At 37.2% G+C, this 26,226-nt stretch overlaps 1 protein-coding gene across 1 annotated transcript in view; it reads right to left on the reverse strand.

The window, feature by feature from the left end:
• LOC125096203 (phospholipid-transporting ATPase IB-like) overlaps positions 1-26,226 on the reverse strand; it is a 220,820-nt gene that overhangs the window by 121,084 nt on the left and 73,510 nt on the right. The window contains 3 exon segments of the mRNA XM_047722951.1: positions 5,484-5,622; positions 22,869-23,008; positions 24,707-24,791. Of these exon segments, the coding sequence (XP_047578907.1) occupies positions 5,484-5,622; positions 22,869-23,008; positions 24,707-24,791 (364 nt within the window).

Here is a 26,226-nt window from a genome sequence, read left to right on the forward strand (position 1 = left end):
AGGAACAGTGATCCACTTTAACAACCCCAAAGTTCAGGCATCGCTGGCAGTGACCACTTTCACCATTACAGGCCATGCTGAGACAAAGCAGCTGACAGAAATGCTACCCAGTATCTTAAACCAACTTGGTGCAGACAGTCTGACTAGTTTGAGAAGACTGGCTGAAGCTCTGCCCACACAATCTGTGGATGGTAAAGCACCACTTGCTACCGGAGAGGATGATGAGGATTGTGGAGAATTTTGATGAAGCAAACTGAATTGAGTCAACTTCTGAAGAAGATAAAACTTGAAGAAGTTACTGGGAGCTGCTCTTTTATATTATGACTTCTCTTTAAAATTTTGTTCATAGATCAGATAAAATCTAGACCTCTAATATTTTTAAGCTCAAGCCAAGCCAAGACACGGCAGCTTTTTTCAGTTTTTGCTTATACACAATTCATTCTTCACAGCTAATTAAGCTGAAGAAGCCTGGGAATAAAGTTTGAAACAAGATTAATAAAGTTCTTTGCCTAGGATACGGTTTTTTTATTTCATTAACACTAATTTGTACACAGAAAGCAAAGTTATTTATAGAAAGCTAATCACGGCATGTAATATGGCCGGTAATCTTTGATGAAATTTGATTAAAGATTTTTTTTTTAAAGATTTTATTTATTTGACAGAGATCACAAGTAGGCAGAGAAGCAGGCAGAGAGAGAGAGAGGAGGAAGCAGGCTCTCCACTGAGCAGAGAGCCCGACGTGGGGCTTGATCCTAGGACTCTGGGATCATGACCTGAGCTGAAGGCAGAGGCTCAACCCACCGAGCCACCCAGGTGCCCCTGATTAAAGATTTTAAATGGCCATATAATATAACAAAGGTGGTATAAAGTTCTCATATTTTAAAACTTGTCTCCAGCAGCCCTCAGAGCTACAGTGGTGTAAGTAGTGAGTATAATTAATCATAAGGGATGGAATATGCTTAGTGGGTGAGAAAGAGTTTCTCTTAATATTGTCTATACTATAAGTATATACTAAGTGCCTTTAACATATTACTGCACTTAATTTTCTCTCATTTAATTCTCAGCCTACGAAGTAGGGGTTAGTAGCTCCATTTTCTAGTTGTAACGCAAGGTTACCTTAAAAAAGTAGAAGTAATCTCTTAATGAAAAAGTGATTTTTTCATTTTTTCAACTTACTATTTCAACTTCATTATTTCATTACTTCAACTCTTCTTGTAGGATATTCTGTTAAGACCCCTGAAAAAACTAGTGTTTGTATTAGAAATGTCACCTCATCTTAAATTTAAGTTGTAACACTTTAATAGGGCTACTTTTTTCTCTTAAAAAAAAAGAAACTTTGAAATAACAGTAAAGTTAACATGTATACGTTTGAAAGAAATTTAGCATACAATATTTGTGCCTGAGCACCAATCAGGATACTGAACAGTTCCATCATCCCATCTATAAGGCTACTTAAAAAAATTTGTATTAGTGGGGCGCCTGGGTGGCTCAGTGGGTTAAGCCTCTGCCTTCGGCTCAGGTCATGATCTCGGGGTCCTGGGATCGAGTCTCGCATCAGGCTCTCTGCTCAGCAGAGAACCTGCTTCCTCCTCTATCTCTCTCTCTGCCTGCCTCTCTGCCTACTTGTGATCTCTCTCTGTGAAATAAATAAAATCTTTAAAAAAAATTTGTATTAGCAATCGTAATGTTGAAGAAACTTAAAAATTTACAAATGATAATTAAAATAAATGTGTCATCTTCATCAAGGCAAATAAAAAAAAACTAAGGAATCAAAGCTAAAGCAGAAGAGAAGAAAAAACAACATATTGGTAAGCGAAATAGAATAGTATGAATGCTGCTGGGGTCAAGAAGCAGCAGATCATGTTGAACCATGTTATCAGAAAGTTTTTAGAAGTTAATAGAACTAGTAGTCTTAGAAAAATAGGCAAAAAATGTGACAGTAGTCTTTGTATAGTCCATTGTGACCAATGTCAAAAACCAGTCTTGACATACTGATTCCCAAAAGTTACCCTCCTGCCAAGTCCTTAGTCAAATTTTGTTTGTAATCAGAATCAAGACTATGTTTAGGCTTTTAACCACAAAAACATTAGCCAAATTGAGCTCCATGAGAGCCAATGGTAATTAAAACTGTCACAACATTCATAAAGGCAGCAGCCAACATTTTCAAAGCTCTCACTGTGCCTAATACTTTAGGAAGAACTTTACATACACAGCTCATGTAATCATCACAACCACCTGAGTTATCATGATTATCTCCATTTTATTAATGAGAAAAATCTGAGGGTCAGAAAAGCTCATAAATATAGAGGCAGAAGATTCAGGCTCAAAACTGTGTCCTTGGTAACTCTAAACTCTGATTTTTAACCTTATGCTCTACATTCTCTTCCAAAGATGTAAAGATGTCAGCTCTCAGGCACAGCTCAATCTTTTTATTTTTGAATCCATTCTCCAACCATTCGAACCATGAAAGTAACATGAGAGGTCTCTAACCAAAAACTATTATTTTTCTTAGAAAAAGCTAGAGCTCAGAAAAACCTCTAAGAAATCAAATTACGTCAACACGGTCTCGGGCTTATGCTAAGTTCACAGACTCCATCTTTTTGCTGGTCTCTGCAGTCGTAGCCTCTAAGGGATGATGATAATAAAATTTAAGCTGGAACTGGGTATTCAAAAGAGGTCAGAGGACCGTAGGCTGCTTTCAGCCAACAGACGTGTTTTGCTTTGCCCTTTCCAAGTTTTACACATTTAAGTCAGCATCTGTGCATCAGGATATTTCATATCAGAGATGAAATTCCCAACTATCTCTTAAAACTAAAAACCGAGGCTGCCTGGGACTCAATCACTTAAGTGTCCAAGTCTCAATTTCTGTTCAGGTCATGATCTCAGGGTTGTGAGTTTGAGCCCCACCTCAGGCTCCATGCCCAGCGTGGAGCCTGTTTAGGATTCTCTCTCTCCCTCTCTGTCCACCCTTCTAACCCCTAAAATTTTTTTAAAAAATTTAAAAAAAAAAAAAACTGTGCCAATAGCAGACATTTCCAAAAGGCAAGGATGTACTGGCTGCCCCTTCAGGGGCCAGCACTCCCCTTGTGGACATTGCCCCTCACTCTTGCCCTGCCAGTTTCTTCCAGATGTTGGCAAGCCCTGCTCTAATAAACAGGAGAGATTGTTTATTTTCTTCCTTCGGGTTCACCACAGAGAGCAGTTATCTAAGAATCCATTTATTCTCAGCAAAGTGAATCATAGACTTCTGCTAACAAAAATAAGTCTCATTCAATGAGGATAAAAATTCCTCTACCAACAACACTGGCTGTGTCTCATCTAGGTTGGGTTTCACTCCTGAGCTGAGGAGACAGTCAAAGGCTCAGGAAAAACAAACAATCCTCAGGGTGTGGGTCTGGAAAAAGTGACTGGGAAAGATTTAGGAATGAGAGAGCACTCATGCTCCTCTGCTGAGCCCCTTCACAGGGTATACGCTGAGGATATACATCAAGTTACTGTGGTCGCTGAGTTCGTGATTATCAAGAAACATAGCAAGTCACACTAAAGCTGAACTATGGGAGAGCTGGCAAAAGGAGAGCGTATGCGTGGTATGTTCTCAAGAATTTGCCATGTGGATAAAAGAGTGACTACATCATGGCTGGACTCCTTTGGTGAGTCCTTAATAATTATGTTAATACTAGCATTCATGAAGGACTTGTAAGTGCCTCTCACCAAGCTAAGCTCTTCACAAGGATTGCCTCAAGGTGTCCTCACAACAAGGCTGTGAGTTTAAAATTATTATTATCATCCCCATTTTACAGACCAAGAACTGATGTTTATAGAGGTAAAGCAGATCCTTCAAAAATAGCCAACCCTTCACCAACTCTGTGTTCTCTTCCAACTACACCCTATTTCTCTGCTCCTCTTGACAGCAAAACTCTGACTCATCTTGCCCTCATTGCACCCTCATCAATGAGGGCTGGCAGATCAACCTACCAAATGGACCCCAAATTTAGTCCATCTCTCACACTCCCCATCACATCCTAGTACAAGGCACTATCATCTCTTGTCTAGACATTTATCAAGGCTTTCTACCTGATCTTCTGACTTCTGTTCAGCCCTGTCTCCATACAAGAGCCAACAGATATTTTTAAAACATAAATTAGATATTATTCTCCTGCTTAAAACCATACACATTTCTTATTGTGGCCTGAGAAGCTTTCGTTCCCTATCTTCTCTGCTTTGCTCCCTGTATTCCAACCACTCTGGCCTTTCATTTGTTCCTCAAATATGTACATGCCCACACCAGGGCCAATGTGTGCAATACGCTCTTTGCAGAAAACTCGTCCCAGAGATCCTCTCAATGTTTGCTCCCTCTTTCCATTTGGATCTCTGCTTTGAAAGTCACCTTCTTTACAGGTGTTCTATTTGATTACCTTGTCTGTCTCTTGCTATGCCTTGCTGTGTTTTTATTCTTAGCTCTGATTGCAATATTACAAAGCACAGTAGTTGCTTATTAATTTTATCTTTTCTACTTGGATATAAGTTTCATGAGGAGAGAGACTATTACTCAGGTTTTCATTCCCAGCTCTAGATTTTTCCTGGTCCCTAGCAAGTGTTCAACATTCACTAAGTGAATGAATATAGAATAAAAAATGAGTGGAGACATCACATTTTGATGGTGAGAAGGAATTGAAACAATTATGTTTTTCATAATCATCACGGTAGCCAGCTCCAGTTAGATTACCATGTATGATAAAATGAGTCTGCATGTGCCACATCAAAATGTGAATATTCGCAGCTAATAATTGATTTTTCAACTCCTATTCTGCACATCTCAATCCTAAGATACAATCATACAGTAAAGGGAGAAAAAGGGCAAAAAAAAAAAAGCGACATTGAAACTTGGGGAAAAAAACCATTTTTCTCCCTCTCTGAGACTCTTAACTGTAGGGAACAAACTGAGGGTTGCTGGAGGGGAGGGGCGTGGGGAGAAAGGGGTGATTGGGTGATGGGCATTAAGGAGGGCACGTGATGTGATGAGAACTGGGTATTAGATGCAACTGAGAGATTACTGAACACTATACCTGAAACTAATGATATACCATAAGTTGGCTAATTGAATTTAAATTAAAAAAGAAAAAAATTGAATATTTTTACTAATCATCAAAATGTTTATGAATAAACATACATAATACAAAGATAGGTATATATATTATAGGGGAAATATACCATAACTTCAAATTTCAAAGGAAAGGAACAAGAAACTATACATTACTCATGTAAGCATTCTGAAGTCTATATTTCAACAATGTGAAAGAGACAAACTCTTTGCTTAGTTTGTTCAAATTTTCTGCCATGTGATGGCAAGATTCCATTGCATTCCATTTACCCAAAGGCATATAAAACAATTACCTGAAGGAAGTTCAATCATTCATTCTTGATACCAGGATATATTTAGAATACCTGTCCATCCAAATTTTCTAAAACTTTATATCTATTACCTATGTTAATTGCAGTTTCTTGTTTATCTCCTGTCAAGACCCATATTCTTATGTTTGCTTTCAGTAACGTTGTTATCGTTTCTGGAACACGTGCTTGAAGGCGATCTTCAATGGCTGTGGCTCCAAGAAGTAGAAATTTCTAGATTTTTTTTTGAAAGAGATATTTTTTTATTACTAGTTAAGATTTTTTTTAAATTTTAATATGGAATAAATAGGGCAAATTTTGACAAAAGATATGCAGTCTACTTATTATGTGAAGTCCCATACATGTCACACATACACACACACACACACACACACACACTTTTTTTCTAGTCTCTTCCACTGGTCTATTTGTCCCTATTTTGCTACAGCATGAGGCAGCATAGCATGATAGTTAAAGTGTATAGGCTCATGGGGGCAACTGGGTGGTTCAGTTGGCTAAGCGTCTGACTTCTGCTCAGGTCATGATCTCAGGGTCCTGGGATCCAACACTGCACTGGGCTCCCTGCTCAGCGGGGAGTCTGCTTTTCCATCTCTCTCTTCCCTTCTCCCCTCCCCTGCTACTCATGCTTTCTCTATCTCAAATAAATAAATAAAATAATTTTTAAGAAAAGAATATCTAGCAGATTATAATTAGGCAATTAGATCTAGAGAGGTAAATAAAGCCCCCTGCCTTTATTATTCTTCAAAAAGTATCATGATGTTTCTCAGCCTCCTCCTACTTCTGTATGAGTTTTAGAACAAACTGCTCAAATTCTATAAAAATCCTGTTGGGAATCATATGCACTTCCTTTATCATTTCCTGTATTACACTGAATTTATAAATGACTTTGAGGAGAGTCACCACATTTATTATACTGGGATTTTCTATATATTGTATACACCTATGCACTAATGTAAGTCCTTACAAAAAGTTTTCATATTTTTTCCATAAATTTATTAGCACCAGATAGTTTATCATTTTTGTTCCTACTGAGAATTATTTCCCTATGTTTTTTATTTCCCTACTGTGGAGATTCAAGCAGAAGCTCTACGGTAGATAAAGAGGTTTGTGTAAAGCATAAGTTGTCTCCCAGAAGGCAACATCCTAAATGTTCAAGGGTTTTTTACATTGCTATTTATTGTTAAAATGAAATTAAGTTAATTCTGTGCTGATAATTAGGATTGAAATAATTTGAGATACTACCATATATAAACTATGAATTAAATTTTAAAATAACCATAAAATTTTTAGTCTTCTCAATGACCAGCTGAATTTTTCAGTGCTAAATATTCAAGTATATCAATCTTATTAGACATTCTTTATTTTCATTATTCTATTTTTGGGCCATTTCTACTGTAATACTTTTAAGATATTTCTGTATTAAAACTGGATTTTAATGTAAAATTTCTCACAACTAAATGCAAGCTGGTGCAACCACTCTGGAAAACAGCATGGAGGTTCCTCAAAATGTTGAAAATAGAACTACCCTATGACCCAGCAATTGCACTGCTGGGTATTTACCCTAAAGATACAAACGTAGTGATCCAAAGGGGCACGTGCACCCGAATGTTTATAGCAGCAATGTCTACAATAGCCAAACTATGGAAAGAACCTAGATGTCCATCAACAGATGAATGGATAAAGAAGATGTGGTATATATACACAATGGAATACTATGCAGCCATCAAAAGAAATGAAATCTTGCCATTTGCGACGACGTGGATGGAACTAGAGGGTATCATGCTTAGCGAAATAAGTCAATCGGAGAAAGTCAACTATCATATGATCTCCCTGATATGAGGGAGAGGAGATGCAACATGGGGGGTTAAGGGGGTAGGAGAAGAGTAAATGAAACAAGATGGGATTGGGGGGGGAGACAAACCATAAGTGACTCTTAATCTCACAAAACAAACTTAGGGTTGATGGGGGGAGGGGGGTTGGGAGAGGGGGGGTGGGGTTATGGATATTGGGGAGGGTATGTGCTATGGTGAGTGCTGTGAAGTGTGTAAACCTGGAGATTCACAGACCTGTACCCCTGGGGATAAAAATATATGTTTATAAAAAATAAAATTAAAAAATAAAAAAATAATAAAAAAAAATAAAAATTTTTAAAAAATTTCTCACAACTAGCAAAAAGTATTTTCAGTAATGATTTATTTTTCTGGTATGAAATACGGATTTTTAAAAGAATGCCTTAAACATTTTCATGATAAAAACACACAGTTAATAAGGAATCAAAGGGATCCCTTCCTGATTGTGGCAAGAGAGGGGGACAGTAAACATTTTTAAATGTTACTTAACATTTATTCTGCTCTCCTCACAAAGACCTATACTAAAAGGAAACAGATTTTATCTTATCACCTTGGGCTTATTCAGAGCCCATTAATCTGAGGGTGGGGAAATACTCATCTCCAGCACCTTCTAGTTTTTGACATGGGGGGAGACAAATACAAAACTCTGACTCACAAAAGATTGAGATCTAATCAAGGGCTATAACCTAGTTCTCCTCTCCCTTACCTTACCACATCAGTCTGTCTCTTACATAAAAAGAGGGAGTGCCAATGAAAGAAGTGTAAGGCTCCTACCCTGTTTAAGAAGGAGTCTCTAGGGAAACCTGAAGATGCCAGGAGGATGAAAATGAGGCCACTAGATAAAATTTTAGACTCTAATACTACAGCTACAGCAAACGTTAAACACAGCCTTTTAGTCAGAGAAACATGAAACCTCACTCAAAAGGTCTATTTGCCTCATTCCCTTTATCCAATACATCATGTGTGGCTTTCAACAAAAAGTTATAGGGCAGTGCAGGACAAAAATTACAGTCTGAACAGACAGAGCAAGCATCAGAATCAAACTCAGATATAAGAGAAATTTGGAAATTTCCAGACTAGAAATTTGAAATAACTATGATTAGTATGCTAAAGACTCTAGTGGTAAAAGTAAACAGCATGTTATTTTTTACAGATGGATAATGTAAGCAGAGAGATAGAAACTCTAGGAAAGAATCAAAAGGAAATGCTAACAATAAAAAACACTGAAACATAAATAAGGAATGCCTTCAGTAGGCTCACCAGTTATCTAAACATACCCAAGGAAATGACCAGTAAACATGAAGATACATAATTAAAACCTTTCCCAACTGGAAAAGTGATAAAAAAATGAAAAAAATAAAACAAAATACTAAGAACTGTGGGGCAATTATAAAAGGTATAACATACATGTAATGGGAATGCCAGAATTAGAAGAGAGAAAGAAACAGAAAAAAATCCTTGAAATAATAATTGGTAAGAATTTTCCAATATTAATCACAGACACCAAACCTTAGACCCAGCCCTCAGAAAACACCAATCATGATAAATACCAAAAATCTACACCTAGGTATTTCCTATGCAAACTGTTTTCAAAAGAAAATCTTGAAAGAAGCCAGAGAGGATAAACAACAACAACAACAACCTGACCTATACAGGAACAAGGATAGTAACTACACAGGACTTCTCTTTCAAAACTATGAAACCAAGAACAGAGTGGGGTGAAATACAGAAAGTGTTAAAAGGAAAAAACACCAAGTTAGAATTTTGTGTCCAGTGAAATTATTCTTCAAGTGTAAAGGAGAAATACATGTTTTCTCCAACAAAAATTGAGGAAATTTGTTGCTTACCACCTGCCTTGTAAGAAATGTTACAAGTTCTTCAGAAAGAAGTAAAATAATGTAGGTCAAAAACTCAGATATACATAAAGAAAGGAGTAACATTAAAGAAAGAATAATACAGATTAAATGATACATTTTATTTTTCTTATTGGCTTAACAGATGTATTAGGTGATTATAGGTTATGGACAAATGCAATGCATGACAGCAATATAAGAGATTGGAGAGAGGAACTGGAAATACTGTTGTAAGTTACCTGCCCTACACATGACATGGTATAGTATTATGTGAAAGTGGACAAGTTAGTTGTAAATGTAAACTGCATACTCTAAGACAACCAATAAAAACATTTTTAAAAGAGGTATAATTGAAATGCTAAGAAAGGAGAGAAAATAGATCAGTTAAAACCAGACAAGGCAGAAAAAAAAGACAAAGAAAAAGCCTAAGAAAGGGTAACAAATAGAAAATAGTTACAAATACGAAAGATATTAAACTAGTAATGACTGTAAAAGTGTATGGTCTAAATATACCAATTAGGGGGGAGGAGTCAAGATGGCGGAGAAGTAGCAGGCTGAGACTACTTCAGGTAGCAGGAGATCAGCTAGATAGCTTATCTAAAGATTGTAAACACCTACAAATCCAACGGGAGATCGAAGAGAAGAAGAACAGCAACTCTAGAAACAGAAAATCAACCACTTTCTGAAAGCATATTTTCCTGGGGTTGTTGCCACCCTTTTAGTATTTTACTTGCTCCTTCTTATACTCTTATCTGGACAAAATGACAAGGCGGAAAAATTCACCACAAAAAAAAGGACAAGAGGCAGTACCAAAGGCTAGGGACCTAATCAATACAGACATTGGTAATATATCAGATCTAGAGTTCAGAATGACGATTCTCAAGGTTCTAGCCGGGCTCGAAAAAGGCATGGAAGATATTAGAGAAACCCTCTTGGGAGATATAAAAGCCCTTTCTGGAGAAATAAAAGAACTAAAATCTAACCAAGTTGAAATCAAAAAAGCTATTAATGAGGTGCAATCAAAAATGGAGGCTCTCAATTCTAGGATAAATGAGGCAGAAGAAAGAATTAGCGATATAGAAGACCAAATGACAGAGAATAAAGAAGCTGAGCAAAAGAGGGACAAACAGCTACTGGACCATGAGGGGAGAATTCGAGAGATAAGTGACACCATAAGATGAAACATTAGAATAATTGGGATTCCAGAAGAAGAGGAAACAGAGAGGGGAGCAGAAGGTATATTGGAGAGAATTATTGGAGAGAATTTCCCCAATATGGCAAAGGGAACAGGCATCAAAATTCAAGAGGTTCAGAGAACCCCCCTCAAAATCAATAAGAATAGGTCCACACCCCGTCACCTAATAGTAAAATTTACAAGTCTTAGTGACAAAGAAAAGATCCTGAAAGCAGCCCGGGAAAAGAAGTCTGTAACGTACAATGGTAAAAATATTAGATTGGCAGCAGACTTATCCACAGAGACCTGGCAGGCCAGAAAGAGCTGGCATGATATATTCAGAGTACTAAATGAGAAAAACATGCAGCCAAGAATACTATATCCAGCTAGGCTATCATTGAAAATAGAAGGAGAGATTAAAAGCTTCCAGGACAAACAAAAACTGAAAGAATTTGCAAATACCAAACCAGCTCTACAGGAAATATTGAAAGGGGTCCTCTAAGCAAAGAGAGACCCTAAAAGTAGTAGATCAGAAAGAAACAGAGACAATATACAAAACCAGTCACCTTACAGGCAATACAATGGCACTAAATTCATATCTCTCAATAGTTACCCTGAATGTTAATGGGCTAAATGCCCCAATCAAAAGACACAGGGTATCAGAATGGATAAAAAAACAAAACCCATCTATATGTTGCCTACAAGAACTCATCTTAAACCCGAAGACACCTCCAGATTTAAAGTGAGGGGGTGGAAAAGAATTTACCATGCTAATGGACATCAGAAGAAAGCAGGAGTGGCAATCCTTATATCAGATCAATTAGATTTTAAGCCAAAGACTATAACAAGAGATGAGGAGGGACACTATATCATACTCAAAGGAACTGTCCAACAAGAAGATCTAACAATTTTAAATATCTATGCCCCTAACGTGGGAGCAGCCAACTATATAAACCAATTAATAACAAAATCAAAGAAACACATCGACAAGAATACAATAATAGTAGGGGACTTTAACACTCCCCCTCACTGATATGGACAGATCATCCAAGCAAAAGATCAACAAGGAAATCAAGGCCTTAAATGACACACTGGACCAGATGGACATCACAGATATATTCAGAACATTTCATCCCAAAGCAACAGAATACACAATCTTCTCTAGTGCGCATGGAACATTCTCCAGAATAGATCACATCCTCGGTCCTAAATCAGGTCTCAACCGTTATCAAAATATTGGGATCATTCCCTGCATATTTTCAGACCACAATGCTCTGAAGCTAGAACTCAATCACAAGAGGAAATTTGGAAAGAACCCAAATACATGGAGACTAAACAGCATCCTTCTAAAGAATGAATGGGTCAACCAGGAAATTAAAGAAGAATTGAAAAAATTCATGGAAACAAATGATAATGAAAACACAACAGTTCAAAATCTGTGGGACACAACAAAGGCAGTCCTGAGAGGAAAATATATAGCAGTACAAGCCTTTCTCAAGAAACAAGAAAGGTCTCAGGTACACAACCTAACCCTACACCTAAAGGAGCTGGAGAAAGAACAAGAAAGAAACCCTAAACCCAGCAGGAGAAGAGAAATCATAAAGATCAGAGCAGAAATCAATGAAATAGAAACCAAAAAAACAATAGAACATATCAACGAAACTAGGAGCTGGTTCTTTGAAAGAATTAATAAGATTGATAACCCCTGGCCAGACTTATCAAAAAGAAAAGAGAAAGGACCCAAATCAATAAAATCATGAATGAAAGAGGAGAGATCACAATGAACACCAAAGAAATACAGACAATTATAAGAACATACTATGAGCAACTCTATGCCAACAAATTTGACAATCTGGAAGAAATGGATGCATTCCTAGAGACATATAAACTACCACAACTGAACCAGGAAGAAATAGAAAGCCTGAACAGACCCATAACCAGTAAGGAGATTGAAACAGTCATCAAAAATCTCCAAACAAACAAAAGCCCAGGGCCAGACGGCTTCCCGGGGGAATTCTACCAAACATTTAAAGAAGAACTAATTCCTATTCTCCTGAAACTGTTCCAAAAAATAGAAATGGAAGGAAAACTTCCAAACTCATTTTATGAGGCCAGCATCACCTTGATCCCAAAACCAGACAAGGATCCCATCAAAAAAGAGAACTACAGACCAATATCCTTGATGAACACAGATGCAAAAATTCTCACCAAAATACTAGCCAATAGGATTCAACAGTACATTAAAAGGATTATCCACCACGACCAAGTGGGATTTATTCCAGGGCTGCAAGGTTGGTTCAACATCCACAAATCAATCAATGTGATACAACACATTAATAAAAGAAAGAACAAGAACCATATGATACTCTCCATAGATGCTGAAAAAGCATTTGACAAAGTACAGCATCCCTTCCTGATCAAAAACTCTTCAAAGTGTAGGGATAGAGGGCACATACCTCAATATTATCAAAGCCATCTATGAAAAACCCACCGCAAATATCATTCTCAATGGAGAAAAACTGAAAGCTTTTCCGCTAAGGTCAGGAACACAGCAGGGATGTCTGTTATCACCACGGCTATTCAACATGGTACTAGAAGTCCTAGCCTCAGCAATCAGACAACAAAAGGAAATTAAAGGCATCCAAATCGGCAAAGAAGAAGTCAAACTATCACTCTTCGCAGATGATATGATACTATATGTGGAAAACCCAAAAGACTCCACTCCAAAACTGCTAGAACTTGTACAGGAATTCAATAAAGTGTCAGGATATAAAATCAATGCACAGAAATCAGTTGCATTTCTCTACACCAACAACAAGACAGAAGAAAGAGAAATTAAGGAGTCCATCCCATTTACAATTGCACCCAAAACTATAAGATACCTAGGAATAAACCTAACCAAAGAGACTAAGAATCTATACACAGAAAACTATAAAGTACTCATGAAAGAAATTGAGGAAGACACAAAGAAATGGAAAAATGTTCCATGCTCCTGGATTGGAAGAATAAATATTGTGAAAATGTCTATGCTACCTAAAGCAATCTACACATTTAATGCAATTCCTATCAAAGTACCATCCATTTTTTTCAAAGAAATGGAACAAATAATCCTAAAATTCATATGGAACCAGAAAAGACCTCGAATAGCCAAAGGAATATTGAAAAAGAAAGCCAAAGTTGGTGGCATCACAATTCTGGACTTCAAGCTCTACTACAAAGCTGTCATCATCAAGACAGCATGGTACTGGCACAAAAACAGACACATAGATCAATGGAACAGAATAGAGAGCCCAGAAATAGACCCTCAACTCTATGGTCAACTCATCTTCGACAAAGCAGGAAAGAATGTCCAATGGAAAAAAAACAGCCTCTTCAATAAATGGTGTTGGTAAAATTGGACTGCCACATGCAGAAAAATGAAATTGGATCATTTCCTTACACCACACACAAAAATAGACTCAAAATGGATGAAGGATCTCAATGTGAGAAAGGAATCCATCAAAATCCTTGAGGAGAACACAGGCAGCAACCCCTTCGACGTCAGCCGCAGCAACATCTTCCTAGGAACATCACCAAAGGCAAGGGAAGCAAGGGCAAAAGTGAACTATTGGGATTTTATCAAGATCAAAAGCTTTTGCACAGCAAAGGAAACAGTGAACAAAACCAAAAGACAACTAACAGAATGGGAGAAGATATTTGCAAATGACATATCAGATAAAGGGCTAGTGTCCAAAATCTATAAAGAACTTAGCAAACTCAACACCCAAAGAACAAATAATCCAATCAAGAAATGGGCAGAGGACATGAACAGACATTTCTGCAAAGAAGACATCCAGATGGCCAACAGACACATGAAAAAGTGCTCCATATCACTCGGCATCAGGGAAATACAAATCAAAACCACCATGAGATACCACCTCACACCAGTCAGAATGGCTAAAATGAACAAGTCAGGAAATGACAGATGCTGGCGAGGATGCGGAGAAAGGGGAACCCTCCTACACTGTTGGTGGGAATGCAAGCTGGTGCAACCACTCTGGAAAACAGCATGGAGGTTCCTCAAAATGTTGAAAATAGAACTACCCTATGACCCAGCAATTGCACTGCTGGGTATTTACCCTAAAGATACAAATGTAGTGGGACGCCTGGGGGCTCAGTTGGTTAAGCAGCTGCCTTCGGCTCAGGTCATGATCCCCAGCGTCCTGGGATCGAGTCCCACATCGGGCTCCTTGCTCGTCAGGGAGCCTGCTTCTCCCTCTGCCTCTGCCTGCCATTCTGTCTGCCTGTGCTCGCTCGTTCTCCCTCTCTCTCTCTGACAAATAAATAAATAAAATCTTAAAAAATAAAAAAGATACAAACGTAGTGATCCGAAGGGGCACGTGCACCCGAATGTTTATAGCAGCAATGTCTACAATAGCCAAACTATGGAAAGAACCTAGATGTTCATCAACAGACGAATGGATAAAGAAGAGGTGGTATATATACACAATGGAATACTATGCAGCCATTAAAAGAAATGAAATCTTGCCATTTGCGACGACGTGGATGGAACTAGAGGGTATCATGCTTAGCGAAGTAAGTCAATCGGAGAAAGACAACTATCATATGATCTCCCTGATATGAGGGAGAGGAGATGCAACATGGGGGGGTTAAGGGCGTAGGAGAAGAGTAAATGAAACAAGATGGGATTGGGAGGGAGACAAACCATAAGTGACTCTTAATCTCACAAAACAAACTGAGGGTTGATGGGGGGAGGGGGGTTGGGAGACAGGGGGTGGGATTATGGACACTGGGGAGGGTATGTGCTATGGTGAGTGCTGTGAAATGTGTAAACCTGGCGATTCACAGACCTGTACCCCTGGGGATAAAAATATATTATATGTTTATAAAAAATAAAATTTAAAAATAAAACTTAAAAAAAATAAAAAAATAAAGGGATGCAGAGAGAGTCAATTATCATATGGGTTCACTTATTTGTGGAACATAACAAATAGCATGGAGGACAAGGGGAGATGGAGAGGAGAAGGGAGTTGAGGGAAATTGGAAGGGGAGGTGAACCATGAGAGACTATGGACTTTGAAAAACAATCTGAGGGTTTTGAAGGGGCGGGGGGGGTGGGAGGTTGGGGGAACCAGGTGGTGGGTATTGGGGAGGGCACGGATTGCATGGAGCACTGGGTGTGGTGCAAAAATAATGAATACTGTTACGCTGAAAAGAAATAAAAATAAATAAATAAATAAATGTAAAAAAAATAAAAAAAATAAAGGAATGGAGAAAGATACACGTACTAACTAATATAGGAATCTGTGGAGGAGCTATGTTAATTTGAGACAAAACTGACTTCAGAATAAGGAAAAGTATTAGGAATAAAAAGAGGCACTGCATATTATCAAAGAAGTCATTTCTCTAATAAGACATAATAATCCTCAGTGTACCTAACAAGTATCAAAGTAAGACAAGAAGTCATGGAATAGCAAAGAGAAATAGATGAATGTACTATTATAGGTGCAACTCCAATACCTGTCTGTCAGTAATCAACAGATCCAACAGACTGAAAATCAGTAAGGATATAATTGAACAGAAGAGGGTCACCAATTCCTTGCATCTAACTGACATTGAGGGAATGTTCACTTAACAGCAGAAAACACTTTCTTCTCAAGCTCAATGAAACATCAAGATAGGCCATGTTCAGGCCATAAAGCACACCTTAGTAAGTTTTTTGAAAGATAGAAGTTATCAAAGTATGCTATCAGACCACAGTGGAGTTAAGCTAGAAAACAGTAATAGAAAGATACCTGAAAAGTCTCCAAATACCTGGAGATTAAGCAAAAACACTTCTAAAAAACGAGTCGAAGATGAAGTCTCAAGAGAAATTCTAAAATATGAACTAAAATAAAATAATGCAATTTACCAAAATTTGTGAGAATCTAATACTCATAAAGTTTCAAAATTTCTAAAAAAGAAACCTGAGTAAACCTAGAACAGGGACTTCTCTAACTTGATAAAGAACATCTACTGAAAAACCTATAGCTAACATACTTAATGGTGAGAAAGTAGATACTTTCCCCCCTTAAGACAGGGAACGAGGTAAGGGTGTCCCTCTTCCCTCTCCTATTCAACATTGTAATGGAAGTTCTGGTTAGTATGATAAAATAAGGAAATAAAAGGTAAAAGGACGGATAAGGAAGAGAAATGCCTTTGTTTGCAGATGTCATGACTGTTTATGTAGAAAATTCTAACGAATCAATAGATAGAACTAACAAGTTCCAAGATTATAATAATGTTATAGGACATGTGGGTAATATACAAAAGTCAATGAACAATTGGAACTTAAAATTAAAAACAATGTCATTTACTTTAACATCAAAAAGAGGTATATATGTATAAATCTAACAAAATATTTATAAGATACATATGCAGAAAACTATGAAACTCTGATGAAAGAAATCAGAGAAGACCTAAATGGATGGGCCGATAAATCATGCTCCGGATAGGAAGACTCAATATTGCTAGGATGTCAGTCTTAACAATCACAGAAAGTTATTTTGTGGATATCAACAAACTGACTCTAAAGTTTTTATTGAAAAGCAAAAGGCTCAGATTAACCAAAACAAAACTGAAGAAGAACAAAAGCAGTGGACTGACATTATGCAACTTCAAGAGTTACTATAAAGCTACAGTAATCAAGATAGTATAGTATTGATGAAAGTATAGACAAATAGGTCATTGGAACAAAATAGAAAACTCAGAAATAAGACTCACACAAATACAGTCAAATAATCTTTGACAAAGGACTAAAGGCAATTCAACAGAGAAAAGTTAAGTCTTTTTCAACAAATAGTATTGGAACAACTGGACATGCATATTTAAAAAATAAAATGAATGCAGACACTGACTTTACACTTTTCATAAAAATTAAGTCAAAATGGATCATAGACCTAAATGTGAAATGCAAAACTATAAAATGACCAAAAGATTAAAGGAGAAAATCTAGGTAACCTTGAATTTGTTGATTATTTTTTGGCTACCAAAAGCATGATCCATGAAAAAAAAATGATATTTAGACTTAATTAAAAACATGTTCTGTGAAAAATACTGTTAAGCTAATAAGAAGACAAGCTACAAACAAGGAGAAAATATTTTCAAAACACCTATCTGATAAAGAACTTGTAACCAAATATGCAAGGAACACTTAAAACCTAACAGTTAGAAAATAAATAAACTGATTAAAAAATGGACAAAAGGTCTAAGCTGACACCTCACCAAAGAAGATATACAGGTGTCACTAGTCATATGAAAACATCATACATCATCAGAAAAATGCACACGAAAACAACCATGAGATACCACTACATGCCTATTAGAATGTTCAAAATCCAAAACACTAACAGCACCAAATGCTGGCAAGGATATGGCAGAACAAGAACTCTTATTCACTGCTTGGAGGAATGTACAGCCATTTTGGAAGAGAGTGTGGTAGTTCATTATAAAGCTAAACATTGTCTTACCACATGATTAGGCAGTCATGCTTCTTGGTATTTACCCTAATGAGCTGAAGACCTATCCACGAAAAAATATAGACTTGAATATTTATAGCAGCTTTATTCATATTACCAGAACTGAGAAGCAACCAAGATGCTTTTCAATAGGTGAATAGGTAAACTGTGGTACATCCAGACAATAGAAGAGTATTTTAAAAATATTTAAAAAGAAATGAGCCATCAGGGTGCCTGGATGGCTCATTTGGTTAAGTATCTGCCTTTGGTTCAGGTCATGATCTCGGGGTCCTGGGATCGAGCACCGTGTTGGGCTTCCTGCTCATCAGGGAGTCCACTTCTTCCTCTCCCTCTGCCCCTCTCTCCCCATTTGTGATCTCTCTCACTCACTCTGTTCTCTCGCTCTCTCAAATATAAATAAATAAAAACTTAAAAAGAAATGAGACATCAATTTATTAAAAGACATGAAAGAATTTAAATGCTTATTCCTAAGTGAAAGCAGGAAATCTGAAAAGGCTACAAACATGACTACAGCTATATGACATGCTAGAAAAGGCAAAACTAGAGAGAGTAAAAAAAAGATCAGTGGTTTACAGCGGTTCAGAAGGAAAGAGGGAAGAATAGGTGAGTACAGGAGATCTTTGGGACAGTGAAACTATTTTATATGATACTGCAGCAATGGGTAGTGACAAGTCTTTGTCAAGACCCATGAACTATACAACAAGAGTAAACCTTAATGCAAGCCATGGGGTTTGGTTCATAATAATGTATCAGTATTGGTTCATTAATTGTAACAGACATACCACACTAAGGCAAAATGTTAATCACAGAAGAAACTGTTCAAGGGAAAGAGAGAAAATATCTGTAAACTATCCAAACTTTTTCAGCTCATTTTCTTTCTGAAAACCTAAAACTACTCTAAAACTCTAAAAAAATAATATATTAATTGAAAAATAGCCAAAGGATTTGAATAGACACTTCTCCAAAAGAAGATACACAAATAATAAAAAAAAAAACCATATGAAAAGATGTTCAACATCATTAATCATTAAAGAAATGCAAACTAAAATCACAATGTGATTGTGACTCAATGCTTCATACCTAGTAGGATGGTTATAATAAGGTACAGATGGTAACAAGTGTTGGCAAGGATGTGAAAAAATTGGAACTCTCATACACTGGTGGTAGGAATGTGGAATGGTGCAGCCACTTAGGAAAACTAGTCTGACAGCTTCTCAAATGGTTACATACAGTTGCCATATGACCCAGCAATTTCACTCCCAGGTACATTCATAAAATAAAATTAATTAATTAATTAAATCAATAAATAATTTATTTAAATAAATAAAATAAAATTATTAATAATGATGAAGATTTGATAAATTTAATTGATTACTAAATTAATTAAATTAATTAATTAAAGAATGTGTTCACATGAAAACTTGTATGAGTATTTATGAAAGCATTATGCACACTAGCCAAGTGGAAACAACCCAAATATCCTTCAAAAGAAGAATGGACGGACAATCAGGTATCTACACAATGGAATACGAGCTGGTCTTGAAAGGTAACGAAATACTGGTACATGTTACAATATGGATGAATCCCGAAAACGTTAAGCTAAGTGAAAGAAGCAAGTCACTGAAGATCATCTATTTTATGATTCTATTTACATGAAATACCCAGAGGATGTGAATCTATGGAGACGAAAAGTAAATTAGTGGCTGCATAGGGCTGGAGGAGAGACTAGGAGGGTAACAAAGAGTGAATATTAATTGATACGGAATTTGAGGGAGGGGTAGGTTGAAAATATTCTGTGTTCATTGTGGTGACGGTCTCACAACTCTGAATATACTAAAACCTGTAGATTATATACTTTAAATAGGGGAATTGTGTGGTCCATGAATGATATCTCAGTAAAGCTGTCATATTAGGAAGAAAAAAAAAAAAGGAATGCTTCAAAGTCTAATTCAATCAGCCAATGTGTCAAATTTATATTTTACCAATAGAGTGACCCTGGCAACCTGAAAGTTACTTTTGCAGTTATTCTCTAAGCTACGATGTACTTAATGACTATTGAAACAAATGTAGACATCATCTTTCTTACTCTTACCCAACAGGAGAGAAATTTAAATCTTATGAGTGTCCAAAGGAAAAATATTCAAGAGTAAAATAAAAAATAAAATCCAATTCCCTCTAATCAGAACTTATGTATACTTAACAATCTTCTCATGTATCATTTGCCCCATAAAGTGTCATTTCTCATAAAGTACCCTTGAGTGGGGTACCGAGTTCCCAAAACCAGTCTCCCCAACAGAGATGTAATGAATAGCAAGGTCTAGTCCCCAGCCCCCCACAAGTTTGACCCACATGATTCAATACCCAGGATCTCACTATTCCTGGGTGAACTGGAAAACATCCTGTGGGAGAAAGGGAAGGGACAGTCGTAAAACATGAATGATATATTTGACAATTTTCATTGTGATTCTAGAGTCACAGAGCCTGTCATTTGCATAAGTGACTTGGGCTAAAGAGATATCCTAGTCACACTAAACACAGACACTGAGTATTTTGATGCCTGTAATTTTAAGCCTCACAGTCATGGAGAGAAGATTCAGTGTTTTGTTAAATAGTACAATAGTAATTTCATAAAGTGTCTAAAACTGATTAGATTTCCATTCAGACTTTCCAAGCACAGTACGCTGCTCATTACTCGCTCTGAGTATACAATCTTTAAAATGTAGTATGACACTCATCTAGGTCAAAGACCAGATAGAAAACATTGGCCCATGATCGCTCTTCTACCATTTATTACTGCCCTTTGAAATTTAAGGAAAAGAATACCAAGCAATCAGCATCAAACCCTGCCTATTATACATAGTTATCTACCTTCCTTGGAAAGCAGAGGAGCTCAAAATATTCAACCCCCATATTTCATTTATCTATCCAACTAATTCTTGCTGAACACTGACTGTGTGCCAGGCCCTGTGTACATGCTGGAGACTAGCATTCAGCCCATGAATGAACCAGTCAGCTTGAGACCATGCCACTCCCTGACCTTGTCACCCACCTCACATAACCTGGCAAAGGCGAACTTACTTATTCTTTGACTTCCTTACCACCTATGACTTCCAAACACTAAAATATAAAACTTATCCATTTGATTGAAAAAGAACAGAACAATCTTTTAAGCTCTAGGGGCCAATTTTCCTTCCCTTCTTTTTCCTTTCCTTTTTTTTTTTTTTTTAAGATTTTATTTTTCAGAGACAGAGGGCATGCAGTGGAGTGGGGGGAGGTTGGAGAGGGAGAGGGCACAAGCAGGCTCAGTGCGGAGCATGGAGCCGGATGAGGGGCTCGATCTCAGGGTCCTGAGATCATGACCTGAGCCAAAACCAAGAGTCAGAAGCTAAACCCATGGAGCCACCCAGGCTTCCCCAGAGGTTAATTTTAATTGCCCAGACTTCTTCCCAGTGTGGGAGCAGCAAACAGCCTGCTGGGAACATGAGGAAGAGGAGGGTTACATAAAACAGTCCCTTCACTGCACTGTGTCAACAGATGCCCGCTCATCACCCATGAGGGCTACTGCAGCATGTTCCTGCACTTGGCATGAAGCTGGGTTAGAGTCCTAATTTCTCAACAAATGACTTTGGGGGGAAAAAAAAAAAAAAAAGATGGACCCAATGATGTCAAGAAAATCCCCTAGTCTATTTGGGTGCCTGGGTGGCTCAGTCAGTAAGCATCTGCCTTTGGCTCTCCCTTTCTCCACACTTCATACTCTCTCTCTTGTGCAAATAAATAAAAAAAAAAAAAAAGAAAGAAAAGAAAAAGGAAGGGAAAGGAAAGGAAAAGAAAAGAAAATCCCCAGTCTAAATTTGTTCTGGCCGTGCTCCTACAAAAATGAAATGCAGAGTTCATGGAAGCAAATGGCAAAAGAAGCCGAGCCAAGAAACGAAAGTAAGAATTGGCCCAGGAGCCATAGAATCCCTGAAGCCACAACAAGCAAATTCACAATGATCCTCCAGCGACACTCAACAGTCCAGGGTGCACGAGATCTCTCAGGACAGTAACTACCATGAAATACCATGAGTAATTTAAGAAAACAACAGAAAAATATTTAGTGATATGGAAAATATCCCCAGTTTACTGTAGAGTGAAACATTTCACAATTTGAGCAGTATTTTTATGGAGAAAATTTGACAGAGATTTTGGGTGGGGGGAGATTTTTACTTTAAATTTTTATGGGAAAAGTTTATGTATGTATATGTAAAACCTACCATGGAATACTACATATACAACACACATATATGAAGAAAGAGATTGGAGGGTTATACACCAGAATTTAGTCATTAGCCCAACATTACAGATTATTATTATTATTAACTATTCTGGCTTATTTTCTATGATAAACATATATTTCTTTTGGATGGGAAAAGTTATAAAAAGGGGTAACAAAATTGAAGTGATCAGGATTCAGAAACGAAAGAAATATTTTGAATATTTTAAAAGCTATAGTTTATGAATGTTCAGTATAAGACAGCTTTATACTTCTTACGGAAACAAAAAAACAATTTAAGATTATTTGTGGGGGCGCCTGGGTGGCTCAGTGGGTTAAGCCTCTGCCTTCAGTTCAGGTCATGATCTCAGGGTCCTGGGATCGAGCCCCACCTCGGGAGCTTCTCTGCTCAGCGGGGAGCCTGCTTCCTCCTCTCTCTCTGCCTGCATGTGACCTCTCTCTCTGTCAAATAAATAAATAAAATCTTTTTTAAAAAAGATTATTTGTGAAGATTTTATTTATTAGAGAGAGACCAAGCAAGTGAGAGAGCGAGAAAGAGCAAGAACAAGCAGGGGGGAGAGGGAGAAGCAGACTCCCCACTGAGCAGGGAGCCCAACATGAAGCTTGATCCCATGTCCCTGGGATCATGACCTGAGCCGAAGGCAGATGCTTAACTGACCAAGCCACCCAGGCGCCCCATTTTAACTAAGTTTTTAAAATTACATCAGGCTATGAAAACACTGATAAGTCTGTGTTTTCACATATTTAACTTGGCCTGTAGAGTATGTATCAGGTGCATATCAGGTATGTTACCTTTTCGATATTTTCATAACATTCTTCCAAACTCTGCATTCTGTCTTGGATAACTGTACTCGCTTTTTTATACTGCGTCAACCACTGCTGATACTCTTCCTCAGATAAATCTGCATAAGCAACACAGAGAGTTCTCAGCCCTGTAACAAAGAATAGAATGTAAACCAATCAAGACACCAGCGATCAGGATCAGGGAGGAGTACAGAATTCGAAAACAAAATCCAAGTGTAGTAGAGGTCATGGGAATGGGAAGTCCTTCCCACGGCCTTACCTGATCTGTCCCTGGCTACCTTGCTGATCTTATTTCCCCCCTTCCTCCTTGCTTACGGGCCTGTCCCTGCTGATCCTCTTACTTCCCGACACTTGAACTTGTTCTGCTCTTGATCCGGAATACTTTTCCCTGGTATTCTCCTTCTCTTCCTTCAGTTTCTGCCTAACCCCATCATGCTCTGTTCCCCTTCTCCTGTGTAATTTTTCTCCATAGTGCTTATCACCTCCTGACATTATCTATCATTGGCTAATTCCTGCAGGGTGTGAGCGGTCTATGTTTGGTTCACTTCTGTTCTGGAAGCTTAGAGCAGTGCATGGCACTCAAATATTCAATAACCATTTGTTGAAGGAAAGAAAGAAGGAATGAGGTTTTAGTTCTTCCAATTTCAAAGTAAGCCAAATAATCATTAAAAGAGCAGAAAATTAATTTAAGTTCCATTTTGCAAAGAAAATATTTTAGGAATTATATTTTACCCTAATATTTTAGGCTAACTGCTGCAAAACCTTCAAATAGTTGAGGATCCCCTAGAAATTAATGCCCTACAGATAAACTATAGAAATTGTTATTCTGTTTTGAGCTCCATTACAATACAGTTCCTATATGTTTCTACCTGTTGTAACCTGCCTACAGCTCACATGTATTTTTAAAAATTTTTTTTAAAGATTTTATTTATTTATTTGACAGAGAGAGATCACAAGTAGGCAGAGAGGCAGGCAGAGAGAGAGGAAGGGAAGCAGGCTCCCTGCTGAGCAGAGAGCTCAATGCAGGACTCAATCCCAGGACCCTGAGATCATGACCTGAGCTGAAGGCAGAGGCTTTAACCCACTGAGCCACCCAGGTGCCCCAGCTCACATGTATTTTAAGACAGCAGCAAAGGGCCCCAAGTGCAACCTTGCAAAATATCCACACATCTGGGCAAGATGCACATATCTATAGGAAGCAGCAGCTAATCAGCTAGAAGGACAAAGTGGGATACTGCTTCCAGGTATTATTAGCCTAACTTTTACATGACATTACACCTTGCTTTTTCAAAACTTCTATAAACCTTTTAGTGAATGTTGTTCTTACTCAAAACTCACTCCTGGAATTTTATTTATTGAGATGAGTGACGAGTCAAAACCAGAAGGATAAGAAGAGAATGGCAGGAAAACATCAACTATGTCAGGTTTCTGAGTTATATGCACAAAGTAATTAACTTTGAAATATACAACACATACTGGAAAAACCTCTTTTTTTCCATCATGGGCCAAGTTCCTGCTACAACAAATAGAAACAGATAATAGATGGCTTTGAAGACAAGGCTTTTGGAATAAAGGAAGAACTGCACAGTAAAAACATACTTTTCAAGTTTCCTGGTAGACAGAGGAAGAAAGGAAAAATAATATCTCAACAGAATGTGTTTGAAGAACTTTTAAGCAAACAGAAGGCATTACGAAGTCCCAGAAAGGAATGAGCTCCCCCTGCCCACTTATGGGCCGAGCATCAGTGACATGCATTTGGGTTACAATTTTAATATTTAAGAATAGCATTTCAAAAGGAAACAAAATTCTAAATAATTTTCACTTACCTTCTTTGGCAAAATATTCCAGATGGGTTAATGTCTCCTTCATAAAGCGAGAATCTTCTGAAAGTCTCTCATAAATCACTGTATCCTATCCAAAAAGAAAAAGAAAAAAAAATTTTAGCCATTCTGACTGGTGTGAGGTGGTATCTCATGGAAAAAAAAAAAAAAAAAAAGCTCTTGTGACCAGCATCTTACATAAGCTTGTCAATCCAAATTCTAGATACTGCATTATAATTTTATTGCAATGTCTAAGAGATGTGAAAGAACTCAAGCAGCCTCAGGGAAGGCACAATTCCAAAAAGGATACATTACATACAGAGGAACAGAGTTAAGATTTCTCACTGAGACAATGCAAGCGATAAGCCAGTGAAGCACAAGCTTTAAAAACTGAAAGAAAAACATTGTCAACCTTGAATCCTATATTCAGCAAAAATTTATTTCTAAATGAACATGAGAGAAAATAAAGATGAAATAAAAATATTTTCGGACATAAACGGTCTGAAAAACTCATCGCCAAGAGATCCATGCTATAAGATATGGTAAAGGGAATCAGACAGAAGATTACAGGAAATGGAAATATGAGTCTGAAGAGCACGGAAAATGGTAATGACCTGAGTCTGTGTGTGTGCGAGTGTATAGATACACATATATCTGCAAACGGATGTGCATATATACAACATTTTTCTTGTTTTACATTGTAGTAAAAAAGGATAATTGCTTAAGCAAACTTAATGACAATGTAGTGTGAAGTTTATAACATTTGTAAAATTAAAATGTCTGACAAGAGCACAAAGATTGGGAGGAGAGAGATGGAAGTTCAGAATTATTGTTCTTATACTATACATGAAATAGTATAATATCACTTGAAAATAAAATGTAATAAATTGAAGATGCCTACTATAAGACCTAAAACAACCACCAAATTTTTTTTAAAGGAAAGAAATTAGAATTAAAAAATACTTAAGTAATTCTTGGAATAAAGGAAAAAAGAAGTGGGACAAATAGAAAATAAATTGCAGGATGATGTATTTAAACGTACTTGTATCAGTAAGCACATGTGTAAATGGTCTAAACAGCCAGTTAAAAGGCCGAGATTTCCAGGATTGAACAAAACACACAAACCAATGAAATACTCCCTAGAAGAATCACATTTTACATATAAAGACACAAATGGGTTAAAGAGGAAGAAAAAGACACACCCTACCCAACACTAACCAAAAGTAGCCTGGAATGGCAAAATTATAACCATACAACAGAGATTTTAGAGTAAGGGAAATTGCCGGGGATAAGGAAAATCATTTTGGAATGACAGAAGGGTAGATTCATCAAGAGGCATTAATAATTCTGAACGCTTATGAGTCTAATAACATAGTTTCAAAATGAAGCTAAAACTAATAGAAGGAAATGAAATGAAGTAAAAACTAAAAGAACTTCAAGATGAAAATCACAAATCCACAATGACAGTTGGGGATTTCAATATTCCCCTTTCCATAATTGATAGAACAAGTAAGTGAAGAATCATT

This window comes from Lutra lutra, chromosome 3 (genome assembly GCF_902655055.1).
Source record: "Lutra lutra chromosome 3, mLutLut1.2, whole genome shotgun sequence".
Lineage (NCBI taxonomy): Eukaryota > Metazoa > Chordata > Mammalia > Carnivora > Mustelidae > Lutra > Lutra lutra.